We start from the raw sequence: 12,955 nt of genomic DNA, 5'->3' as shown, positions 1-12,955 counted from the left end.
ATGCATGAGTGCATCTCCATCCATGTTGGCCAGGCTGGTGTCCAGATTGGCAATGCCAGCTGGGAGCTCTACTGCCTGGAACATGGCATCTAGCCCAATGGCCAGATGCCAAGTGACAAGACCACTGGGGGAGGAGACGACTCCTTCAACACCTTCTTCAGTGAGACAGGCGCTGGCAAGCATGTGCCGAGGGCAGTGTTGGTAGACCTGGAACCCATAGTCATTGATGAAGTTTGCACCGGCACCTACTACCAGCTCTTCCACCCTGAGCAGCTCATCACAGGCAAAGAAGATGCTGCCAATAACTATGCCTGCAGTCACTACACCATTGGCAAGGAGATCATTGACCTCGTCTTGGACTGAATTCGGAAACTGGCTGACCAATGCACAGGTCTTCAGGGCTTCTTGGTTTTCCACAGCTTCAGTGGGGGAACTGGTTCTGTGTTCACCTCCCTACTGATGGAGCGTCTCTCTGTCGATTATGGCAAGAAGTCCAAGCTGCAGTTCTCCATTTACCCCGCCCCCCAGGTTTCCACAGCTGTAGCTGAGCCCTACAACTCCATCCTCACCACCCACACCACCCTGGAGCACTCTGACTATGCCTTCATGGTAGACAATGGGGCCATCTATGACATCTGTCATAGAAACCTCGACATTGAGTGCCCAACCTACACAAACCTGAATAGGTTGATAGGTCAAATTGTATCCTCCATCACTGCTTCCCTGAGGTTTGATGGAGCCCTGAATGTCGATCTGACAGAATTCCAAATCAACCTGGTGCCCTATCCTCACATCCACTTCCCTCTGGCCACATATGCCCCTGTCATCTCTGCTGAGAAAGCCTAGCATGAACAGATTTGTGTAGCAGAGATCACCAATGCTTGCTTTGAACCAACCAACCAGATGGTGAAATGTGACCATCACCATGGTAAATACATGGCTTGCTGCCTGCTGTACCATGGTGACATGGTCCCCAAAGATGTCAATGCTGCCACTGCCACCATCAAGACCAAGCATACCATCCAGTTTGTGGACTGGTGCCCCACTGGCTTCAAAGTTCATGTTAATTACCAGCCTCCCACCGTAGTACCTGGTGGAGACCTGGCCAAAGTACAGGAGGCTGTGTGCATGCTGAACAACACCACAGCCATTGCTGAGGCCTGGGCTCTCCTGGACCACAAGTTTGACCTGATGTGTCCCAAGCGTGCCTTGGTTCACTGGTATGTGGGTGAGGGCATGGAGGAAGGAGAGTTTTCTGAGGCCCGTGAGGACTTGGCTGCCCTTGAGAAGGATTATGAGGAGGTTAGTGTAGATTCTGTTGAAGGAGAGGAAGAAGGAGAGGAATACTCAAGTTAAAATGTCACAAAGGTGCTGCTTTTACAGGGAAGCTTGTTCTGTTTTAAACATTGAAAAGTTGTAGTCTGATCAGTTAATTTTTATGTAGCAGTGTATACTCTCATAGACAATTACTGACCTATGCTTTAAAACACAACACTTTGTTACAGGCCCAAGCTATCCACTTCTCTGATGGATTTGAATAAAGTATTCTGTCTTAAAAAAAAAAAAAAAAGAAATTTGTCCAAAGTCACACAATTTACAAGTGTTGACTTCTAAATATAAGGATTCAAATATAGATACATTTTAATCCAAACCTTTTCCTTTAAATCTATTTTTAAGATAGCAGAAAATGTCCTTTACATTTAATTATAATCTTCAAGAGAGGTGGAAACCAGATAAAATAGAAAATCATCGAGTGATAGAACTGAAATTCATAGGCTCACGCCGCTTCTGTTTGCTTCAGCAGATAGGGAACCTAGTCATGGGCGTGAAGGAGTCACCTCCGTTCCTGCCCGTCAGCAACCCTCTCCTGCCTCTGTGACTACGGTTAGCATCTTGCCTCCTGTCTTCTCCAGTGAGACTGAGCTCCCAGAAGGCAGGCAACATGTCTTGAATCTCTGGCATATGACAAGCTATCCAATTCACACGGGTAGAATGAATAGTGAATTAACGTGCAGGCAGTTAAGGCTTCTCGGTTGTCCCTCATGCAAATGTGTGATAATAAATGTTAATAAATGAAGAACTACTGAATAGTATCATTGAGTCAATTAAAGTTTTGCATATCTTTGAATCTTGCCGCTGATGTTTATTAACCACTTGACTTAGAGTAAATCACTCAGGTTTTCAGCGCTCGGATCTCTAATCTGCTCTTTGGCAAGCTTATTTTGGGGAATTTAAATGCTATATTGAGAAAGATGTGATCCATGGAGAGGGTATTGGGACTAGATGGTGCGTTCCTAGGTTAGTTATTGTGGCCCAGAGGGAAATCATTGCTTTGGAACACCTGCACACCTTATTACTGCATGATCAGACGTGGGGGAAAGTCTACGAAAATATATTTTCTCCTATTTTGGTCAGTTAACAGTGGGCAATATCACTGGTAGGCCATCCTCTGCTGGAAGCAAAATGTGACTCACACACAACCAGGTAGGTGACCTCTTAGTATCACAGCCAAGTACAGCTGGACAATGCGTTCCACAGGGGCTCTTGTCCAAGGTGATCAATGACAGGAGTTTATTAAGATCAACAAACCAGAACCGTAAATTGTTCTCCCACTCTTTCCCTCTGCTAGTGTTTTCTCTGGGTTATTACCATTTACCACTTTCAGCAAATCAAAAGACAAAAAAGAAGAAATAAATCAGGGGAGTTGTTAGAATTGTTGGTGAAAACGTGTTATTGATGAGTGAGATGAAGTGTCCTTGGGAGTTACCACGGTTTGCTAGTCCATCGTCTTGTTCAGAAGCTTCAAAGGGGTTTTTGGTCCTGTCTCCGTGCCTCTCAATCACTCAGCCTGTGGGTTGCCTGTGTTTTTCTATTCTAGTGATGATCAACGAGGGAAGCAAGACAGAAGAGGGGACAGAGAGGCTCATTAGGAACTGGTAACAGCTGCCTGTGACAAGACATCTAAAAGTAGAATGCTGGGTTCCTGTCATCTTTTTCATTGTGGTGTTTATTTGGCTGGGCTACCAGGGTATGGCGAGTGAGGGTCAGCTTAGAAGTCCAGTGTGGGACACCAAACCTAAAGAGATTTCCAGTGAGAGGCTGGCTGGGTTCAGGCGACAATGTCTGTGAAACTATATGATGGAAAACAGAAACTATTACACGTGGAGTCAGCATAAGACAAGAGAAGGGTCCAGCCCATTTTTTGTCTCTCTAAAAATATATTCGAGATAGCCATGTCTTCATGCTAAGTTCTGTCTTCTTAGCTAGTCAACTGTGCTGTTATTTTTACTGACATAGAACAGAATATTTGAGCTACCTGGGATTTTGTGCAAATTTTAAGGAATTCTACTTTGGCATAAAAATGGTGGTGCTTTGTAATAAAGGCTCCCATATTTCAGCAAGAGAAAAATAGATGGCAATTGTCTGTAAAGAGAAAAAACCAGATTCCATTTTTGAGCTCTTACTGTAGGCCAGGCCTTGTGCTCAACAAGTCCAGTACAGGCAGTGGATACAGAATGGAACTGTCCACCACATTCCTTCACACATGTTTCCCCAGGACAACTGACCTTTGGGTGAAACCAAGGGTTTAGGATGAAGCAATTTACAAATGGAACCTTCCTGGTTGATCATCATGGAAAGTATTATAATGTAGCCCAGAGAACTGAGCACTCTTGGCCTAATAAATCCAACGTTATTAGGCCCTAAGAAATAAGAACAAAGTTAAGTAAATAGAAAGAAAATGAATCTCCCTTGCAGACCGCATTTATCATTTCAGGGTTGGGGGTACAGTAGCAAATGAATCCATGGGCTTCAACTGTGTTGGATTTTAGGAGGGTTCAAGTTGCAGCCTGGGGGAAGCAGCTGACATTGAATGTTGTCTCCCTCCCTAATAGATGCTAAGGTCCACAGAGAGGCCAACCGTTCTGAGGCCCATTCACCAAATATATTCTTGTCTTTTAAACTATTTGTAAAGTTTACAGCAAATACAATGGAAGAGATGATTTTAACAGCCTTTGAAGATTGTTATGGGATTTTAGTTGACTGGTTTTCATCTTGGCTTCATAGCAGCATTTCAAGGAAATTTGACGTTGCCTGTGCCCCTGTCTACTGCAGCTGGGGGATGCTGAGGTGGGAAGGAGGGACCCTCTTTCAAGGCAAAAACCTGACAGAAAAGTTGATAAACTTCCTCCCACCCCACACAAAGTAGTACCTAGGGGAGACGACAAAGAGGGGTTTCATCTTTTCTGGGTTCTGTATTGAACTGGGTGCCCACCTAATTTAAATGTTGAAGCCTTAACCCCTCAATACCTGGGAGTGTGAACCTATTTGGAAATAAAGTTGTTGCAGATGTAATTAGTTAAGTTAGAATGAAGTCACTTACGGAATGGGGTGGGCACCCCAATCCGATATGACTGGCATCCTTATTAAAAATAAAAATTCAGATACAGACGTGCTAGTGGGCTGCCGCCCGCAGGCCTACAAGTCTTCTGCTTGCTCAGCTTCTAGACTGAAGAAAGAGCTGGGAGTCTGGGACAGAGATGTCAATATTTTAATGAAGGAGGAGGGTCTTATGTGTTTGAAGGAAAGTTCTGGAGCAACACTCCGCCGTGTGCGGCAGAGGGTGGGCAGGACATGGCAGCAGGGAGGGCAGTTAAAGGGGGAACTGATGTCAGGTGGGCTCACCAGTGACCAGGGAAACTAGCCCAAAGAACGTGCCCCTCGTTGCCCTTTGGATAAGCTATTATGGTGGAGATGTTTTGCTCCAAAGTTAGAACCATCATTAGCTGGGGCCTGGGGCAAGTATGTAGGAAGGTCAGTCAGGTGAGTAGGGTGTCGGGGAAGCAGGCACTGGTCAAGCAGAGGATGTGCAGAGAGCAAGAGAACGGCCATCTTGGTTGGTCTGACCACACACACGTGCACCAGGAGAAGGCCTATAGGGATGAAGGCAGAGATCAGGGTGATGCAGCAGAAGCCAAGGAACACCAAAGATTCCTACAGACCACCAAAGATTTCTACACACTGCCAGAAGTTAGGAAAGAGGAACAGAACAGATTCTCCTTCACAGCCCTCGGAAGGAGCCAACCCTGCCAACACCTTGATTTCAAACTTCTAGTGGCAGAGGATGATGGGCAGGACATGGTGGGGGGGGGCGGGGAAGGGAATTTATCAGTTAAAGGAGGAATTGATGTCAGGTGAGCTCATTGGTGACCAGGGAAACTAGCAGAAAGGCATAACCTTCCAGACTGTGAAACAGTACATTTCTGTTTTTCTAAGCTACCCAATTCGTGATACTTCGTTACAGCATCTTCAGCAAAAGACAACCTGCCACCAAAGTCTGAATTTCACCAGAGTTAAAAGACAGTCATCTGCAGGTAAGAGAGGGGACATTGAGTAGAACTGTCATAGCCTTGCTGGATGAGCCAGAGAGCAGGGTGCATGCCCTACCCCACCAGGTAAAAGTTTGGCAATACCCACCCTTGATGGGAAGCACTTCTCAGTGGTCCTAGGAAAAGCAGGTGAAATGCAGTCAGATAGAAACAATATTCCATCGTGTACAGAGATAGATTTATACCTTGCAATTTCGTGCCCAGGTAGTTGTACATGGTCCCTGCTTTTAGAGACCCCTCAGTAGCCTTATTGTGAGCTAAGGAGAGGTTCTAGGGTTTTAGGGCTGTGTTATTAATAACACCAACTTTTGCTTGTCAGTCTGAGAATTATAATTTCAGTTATTTCAAAAATTCATCTCTGTGATGATGGCGACATTGGAGTGAAATTGTGAATATGAAGATAAAAGTGTACTAAGGCTGAGAGGTTTATACAGAACTGAATTCCCATCACATGTGTCTATAAACTGACCCCTTCTCAGTCCTAGTTCAGGCCACCATCCCCTCATGCTCAGACCCTCAGTAGCCTCTCGACCTTCATCCTCAACCCATACCAATCCATCCCTTCCAGCTGTGACCAGAGTCGCCTGTCTTAAAGAGATCTGACCAGTCCACTCCTCTCCTTAAAACCACATCTCCAGCCCTCGGCATCTATCCCAACTCAGACTCCAGCTTCATTTCCTTCTCACTCCTTCTCTCTCCACAGCACTCTGTGCTGTCCTTCGTGGCAGTCCCTGGACAGGCCATGTGTTTGCATAACTCTTTTCTTTGGTTCTGGTTGCTCTTTTTTAAAATGCTCCCTCTCCCATTCTTTTCATTTTTAAATTTTAAATTCTCTTCAAATCCAAGTTTAAACACTTTCCCTGTGAAGGCTGCTCAAACCCTATGAGACAGAACAATTCTGGGCTTCTATAGGAAACTGTTCATGATTTTGAAATGACGTTCAGCGTCGTGCTACAGTTGTTAGTCATATGCTTATCTGTTTCTTTCCTTGAAAATGAGCTTCCTGAGGGTAATGTCTGTACCTTGCTTGTCGATGTAAGTCCAAGGCCTAGCACAGCGTCTCATGTGGTGAGGTCATAGGAGGCTTCGAAAATCATTGACTTTGATTAATGCATAAACAGCAGCTCACACCGGAAGAACAAGGAAGAGGCCAGTCAGGCGAGGACCTCTCCAAACTTCTAAGGATGGGCAGACTCCATCTGCAGACCTTCACGGAAGTCAGGGTGAAGGGACATATAGATGGAGTGCTTCCAAAGGCAGGAGAGTTCGATGAGGGAGTGGATGGCTTTCTAGTTTATTTTCCAGTCCCCTCCAACCCTATTTCAAGGCTCAGATAACATTTTAGAAGTTCACCTAGCTGCAGGCATGGCTGAAACAATATATTCAAGGCTGTGTCTTCATCTGTCCTTCCCTTCTGCTGTCCTGTCAGTTGGCTTTATTCCTGAACATTTCTTCCAATGTGGGACATGTCAGGTTCACAAGAGAAAGGCCCCATCTAAAGGTGTGCAGGACACAGGCTGTGCAGCCCGATGCGGCAGCCCTGGTTCCAGGCTTGCACTGAGCCAGACATCTTTTACTGCAGACAGAGATTCCCATTTCCTCAGCATTTCAGCAGGAGTTCTGCTTGTCACTCTCGTGGCTTCTGCTTGAGTCACTTAGCTCCTCCTGATCAATCACTATGGCCATGCCGATACCAGTGCTCTCAGTGGCCCAGCCTGAGTCAGAGACCCATTCCCAGAGTCGGACACGGCCCCAGTCCCCTATCTAGGCGGTGGGCCCCGAGGCCAGACAGGCCGCCACAGGTATCCAGTGTAATATGCAGACAGCTGAGCCCAGTTCAGGCCCATCACAGGGAATCAACAAAGACTGGCTTTTCTTCCTATTCACCCTTTTCCACAGTCTGTTTTAACCATCGTTTTTCTTGACATTTCAAAGATTTGTGAAACAATTGTTTTGCTTCTTAAATAACTTTCCAGAGGCCATTTACAGAAATATTGAAATTGAAATTTTAGAAATGCCTGATTTATACTTTGTAATCATAGATGCTAAATATCCTTTCCAATGTCTGTAAATATGACTGATAAAAATAACATTTATTTATATCTCATTATAAGACCAATACTGCTATTAAGTATCTAGTCACTAAGGACTTGCCTCTTGTATGAGATTTGGGGAAGGGTGCTCCTTAGCTCACTTAATTTTGTGTGAGAAATTTCTACAATTTTTACTCAGTTTTAATTAGGTTAAACACTGAGCATCTTCCATGGGTGAGGCCATGTGCTAAACCAAGTCATATATCTTGGACAATCAATCCCCAAGAGTGTGAGGCATAATTATCTTCAATTTACATAACTTGTTCAAGATCATACAGCTAGAAAGTGTCAGAAACCACATGAGCTCTCAGATTTATAAAACTCCACGTCACTGCAGTAAACGTCTTTCTACTGTTTTGACTTTCAAATTCGCAGATTTCCACTTCATGTATTTCTGAATTAGTAAGTCATTTTCTGCTTTGAAAACTATTTGTTTTATCTCTGGGTTTTCATAAAAAAGAAAAGGAGCCAAGAAATTAAAAAGTGAAGGGAAAGAGAAATTTGTGGCATATTTTCCATCGAACAACACAGGCCTTAAACTTTCCTATGAGGTAAGGAAAGCAGCTGGTGTGAGACTTGAAAAGGAAACGGCCAGGAGAGCCTTCTTGCTGGCACAGGGATAAAAACATCGCGGTGGTGGAGACAAGGAAATGCAGCCTTGCCGGGGAAAACTATGACTCATGGTTCAGACAGTTGCCTCCAAAAACCTGAAGAGAAAATAGCCTCTGTAGAGTCTGACAAGGGAGCAGATGGGAATTTCCTGCCACTCTCCTTAGAGAAAGAAAGAAAAGTGCTTTCCTGAATGGGCGAACATGGAAGGGAGACAGACTTCTTGAGGGAAGGGAGCAGCCCCTCTGCGTGTGGAAGGTCCTCATGAGCACTTGGAGCAAAGCCAGGAGCTAGAACCCCTGGGCCAGAGAGCTCGCGGTGCCCTCTCTTCATCACAAGATCAGCGCTGTGTTGTTGGGTAAAATGAACGTTTTGGGAGTAGATGATTACAGATAGTTAAGAGTATGTTCTCTGGTTCCAAATATGTCTCTGTTCTTTACCAACTGTGAACTTGGGCAAGTTATGTAACCTTACTGAGCCTTGGTTTTCTATGTGTAGAAAGGAGATAGTAATACTTTCCTTTTAGGAGAGAGAAATAATTTCCTCTCAGGAGGGAGAAATACTTTCCTCTCAGGAAGGTTAAACAAGATGGCATATATTTACAACACACTTAAGCAGAGTCCCTTGCAGGACGAAATGTCCTTAGGAAATGTAGCTGTTACTGTTGTGTTCGCATTATGCTATTATTGCAAATATATGCATTATAAAGACAACCATAGTTGCCTTGATGGTTCCTCAAGAAATTAGAGTTACCGTATGATTCAGCAATTCCACTTCTGGGTTAAACTTGTGTATTTATTTATTTTTATTTTTTATTTTTATTTTTATTGAGGTATAACCAGTTTACAATGTTGTGTCAATTTCTGGTGTACAGCACAATTCTTCAGTCATACATGAATATACATATATTCATTTCACATTCCTTTTCACTGTAAGCTACTACTAGATATTGAATATGTTTCCCTGTGCTATACAGTATAAACTTGTTTATCTATTTTATATATACCAGTCAGTATCTGCTTTCTCGAGCTCCCAGTTTGTCCCTTCCCACCCACTTCCCGTGTATTTATTTAAATTACCCCCATTCACTTAGATCTTGAGGTCTAAAACATAACTAATGCAATACATTCAGCTTACCATAGTCAATTAAAGGTTTAGAAAAAAATTCAAATACCTGAGATTCAAACATATGTTTGTACACCCATGTTCATAGCAGCATTAATCACAATAACCAAAAGGTGGAAGCAACTCAAATGTCCATCAGTGGGTGAATGGATAAACAAAATGTGATATATACATACAATGGATTATTATTCATCCATAAAAAGAGAAGAAATTCTAATGTATGCTACAACATGGATGAAACTTGGAGACATTATATTAAGTGAAATAAGTCAGTCACAGATGGATGAATACTATGTGAGTCCACTTATACGAGGTACCTAGAGTAGTCAAATTTACAGAGACAGAAAATAGAACGGTGATTGCCAGGTAGGGTAGGGCTGGAATGGAGAACTTGCATTTAATATGTACAGAGTTTCAGCTGGAGAAGACAAAAAAGCTCTGGAGTGGAATGGCGGTGATGGTTGCACAACTATCTGAATGTACTTAGTGCTACAAAACTGTACAGTTAGAAATAATTAAAATGGTAAATTTTATATTATGTATTTTTACCACAGTAAAAGAAAAAAAAATAGTTTCTTTGTCCACTGAACTTCGTATTCCACAACGTGAAAAGCAGCCGGTGCAGGGATGCAATGTGGAAAGTGCTCTGGACTTTTTCAGAGTTTGAGCACATAAGGATGTTGATGAACTTCTTGGACAACCTTTTAAAATATGAAAGACTATTGCAAATGTGACCCAAAAAACTCTCAAAATCTAACTTCTGACAATGTTGAACTTAAACTGTAAGATAATTTTTCCTTTCTAAGGGCCTATTGACTTAATCTTATCTTGGAATCTTATTAAGAGATCTTTGGAAGTCAAAGTACATGGATTCTGACAAAGGGATACAAGATGCTTTGGCTCCATTTTACTTATTTATTTTCATATATACTTTTAAGAGCTTTAGTGAAGTATAATAGAAATCCAATTAACTGTACATATTTAAAATGAACACTTTGACTGTTTGTGACATACATGTATACTCCTGAAACCATGACACAACACAGAAAACACATTCATGTTCTCTCAAAAGTTTCCTCATGTCCCTTTGTAGTGTCTCCTTCCATCTCGTTCCTCACTACCACTGCCCCCATCTGCAGGTAACCACTGATCTGCTTTCTGTCATTACAAACTAATTTTCCTTTCTAGCATTTTGTATAAATGGGACAATACAAGATGTACTGTATTTTTTGCCTGTCTTCTTACATTCAGCATAATTAATTCGAGATTTATCCATGCTGTTGTGTGTATCAGGGTTCACTCTTTTTTTATTGTTGAATAGTATTCCATTATATCGATACACTACAATTTCTTTAATCATTCATTTAGGATGGGCATTTGAGTTGTTTCCAATTTGGGGTTATTACAAGTAAAGCGCCTTTAAACATTCATATATGACTCTGTGCATAAAACATGCTTTCCTTTCTCTTCAGTAAATAACTGAGTGGAATGGGTAGGTCGTATGGTAGGCGTATATTTACCTTTTTTTAGAAACTGCAAAATGGCTTCCCAAAGTGATTGTACTGTATTTAATTCCACCAGCAGTGTTTGAGAGTTTCAGTTGCTCTACATCTTTGCCAATGCTTGATATGGTCAGTCTTTAATGTTAGCCGTTCTGATAAGCATGCAGTGGTGTCTCATTGTGGCTTTAATTTTGCATTTCCTTAATGACTAATGATGTTGATCATCTTTTCCTGTCGTATTAGCCATCTGTGTATCTTCTTTGGTGAAGTATATTCAAATCTTTTGTCTATATTCTGTTGGGTTGTTTCACTATTATTGAGTTTTAAGAATTCTTTCTGTATCAGTGTAAATCCTTCATCATATTTGTGACTTACAACTATATTCTCCCAGTCTGTGGGAGAAGGTCTTTTCATTTTCTTAAGAGGCTCTTTTGAAGGGGGGGGGGTCTATTTTTTTCTTTCCTAGGCTAATTGTTGGGGGAGGGTGTTATTTAAATAACTCATGTTGGCTTTCCCCAAAATGCCCTACACAGGGAATTAGAAGGCAAAGCAGGAATTTTGAAACAGGATGCCAATTGAAGCCAGATTTACTGATTTGATGGTAATTGTTTGATGGGAACAAGATTCTGGAGTACTGTCCATCAAGTCAATTAACAAGTTAATCAACTTTGTCCTGCTAAATTAAAGAGTATATTTCTCTGCTGGAAATTCTAATCTCAGAGTTTGATTGTTTTAAACTATTCTAAGAGATTTTAGACAGTTAAACTGATGTTTGTAAAGCAACAATTAATGTTGAGAAAAAAAGGATAAGTTCATAAAACAGTTTCCTTTTCATGCTCACTAAGCATTGGTCCAATAGATTTAGAGAAAATGCTTGCAACTGGCAAGGTCTGGTTCTGGGAGCCCTTCACATTCCGACTCCACTACCGGCTACTGGCTCTTTGTGTTAAGTCTCACAGCCAGACTAGTCAAAACAGAATTTTGTATTAATGAGGGCCCTGCCTTCTGTGCTGGGCAGACCTCAAGTGTGTCACATACAGAACTTGACCAGGATGGCTAGTAGACGTTCATCAGAAAGGGTGGCTATTGTAGGTCCTCATGTAACCAAACGGGCTCCTGTGTAATCAAAAACCATTTCCATTATCTGATCTAAACCACAAAAAAATCCATGAAGAAGGCTTTAGAGTTTCCGTGTACTTATTTGCTATTCATATTTCTTTGGTATAGTATTAATTCAAATTTATCACCCATATTTTTGTTGGGTTGACTATTTTTATCGTTGAGTTTTGAGAATATTTTTAATATATTCTGTGCACAAGTCCTTCATCAAATATGTGAATTTTGATGAAAATATTTGTAAATATTTTCTCCCAGACTGTAGCATGTTCTTTTCATTTTCCTAAGAGTATTTTATGAACAAATCTCTGCATCAGATATATCTGAGTACCTAAAAGTGCCTAATGACACACAAAGTGCCTAAATATCAGCTTTGTTAACTGCAAAAAAAAAAAAAACAAACCATGCAAATGTAGACTGATATTACCCTATATCCACATGTCCATATGGTGAGGCAATATTTATGTATTTATGTTAATCAAAATGTTCACCAGGGCCTTCTAACTGCTTAAGAGCTAGATAAAACTGCTCAACCCCCTAATTCGAGCCTGTGGAAGCAGAGTGTCCTCTTCACGGTTTCTTTGGATTCCCAAGGTTAGAGGTTGCAGAGGGCAGGGAGTGGCTCTTTCGTCATAGCTCTGCCTTCTGTCCCCATAATTTGGTTCATGTCTGGCTGTCGAGCCCCCTCTGCTTATTTTCCCATACTATTTCAATCCTGGACATCCTATGATGTCTACACATGTGGAGACTTCGTGTGGGCAGCCATCTCTACTGAAGATTTGTGGGAGAGGGAGGAGACAGTTTCACCACATCAAGCTGCATGTGAGACATAGTTGTTCTTAAAAGTCCTTTATTTGCCCCCACTAGAAATTTTTCACTGCTGCCTTACTCCAGGGCGCATCACAGCTCCAAGACTACCCGGTGAGTTTCTCTCGCTTTCCTCCTCAAAAACAGACACACAAAAACGTGCTATTGGTGCTGTACTGTCTTTTGTGTTGCCACACCCACAACCTCAAATCTCACCTTGTATCTCAAGAGGCCCATTCGATATTTTTCTAAACCACAAGTGGTTTTTTGTGAGGTATTCAGATGCCAGCTGTAATAATTACTTTACTCCTCATAT

At 42.1% G+C, this 12,955-nt stretch overlaps 1 protein-coding gene and 1 pseudogene across 1 annotated transcript; both read left to right on the top strand.

Moving 5' to 3' along the window:
• LOC105061916 (tubulin alpha-1A chain-like) lies at nucleotides 1-910 on the top strand (annotated as a pseudogene).
• Nucleotides 911-966: 56 nt separating this feature from the next.
• Nucleotides 967-1,356, top strand: LOC141577412 (tubulin alpha chain-like). Its single transcript, XM_074361454.1, has one exon. The coding sequence runs from the start codon at nucleotides 967-969 to the stop codon at nucleotides 1,354-1,356; it is 390 nt and encodes a 129-aa protein (XP_074217555.1).
• Nucleotides 1,357-12,955: the final 11,599 nt, after the last annotated feature.

Source organism: Camelus bactrianus, chromosome 4, assembly GCF_048773025.1.
Source record: "Camelus bactrianus isolate YW-2024 breed Bactrian camel chromosome 4, ASM4877302v1, whole genome shotgun sequence".
In the NCBI taxonomy this organism is placed as follows: Eukaryota; Metazoa; Chordata; class Mammalia; order Artiodactyla; family Camelidae; genus Camelus; species Camelus bactrianus.
The sequence above is the reverse complement of the archived record's forward strand: the minus strand, read 5'-3'. Positions and strand labels throughout refer to the sequence as shown.

Bases quoted from the DNA above. Each gene is read 5' to 3' on its own strand.
- LOC141577412 (XM_074361454.1), top strand. From the start codon at position 967: ATGGTCCCCAAAGATGTCAATGCTGCCACTGCCACCATCAAGACCAAG.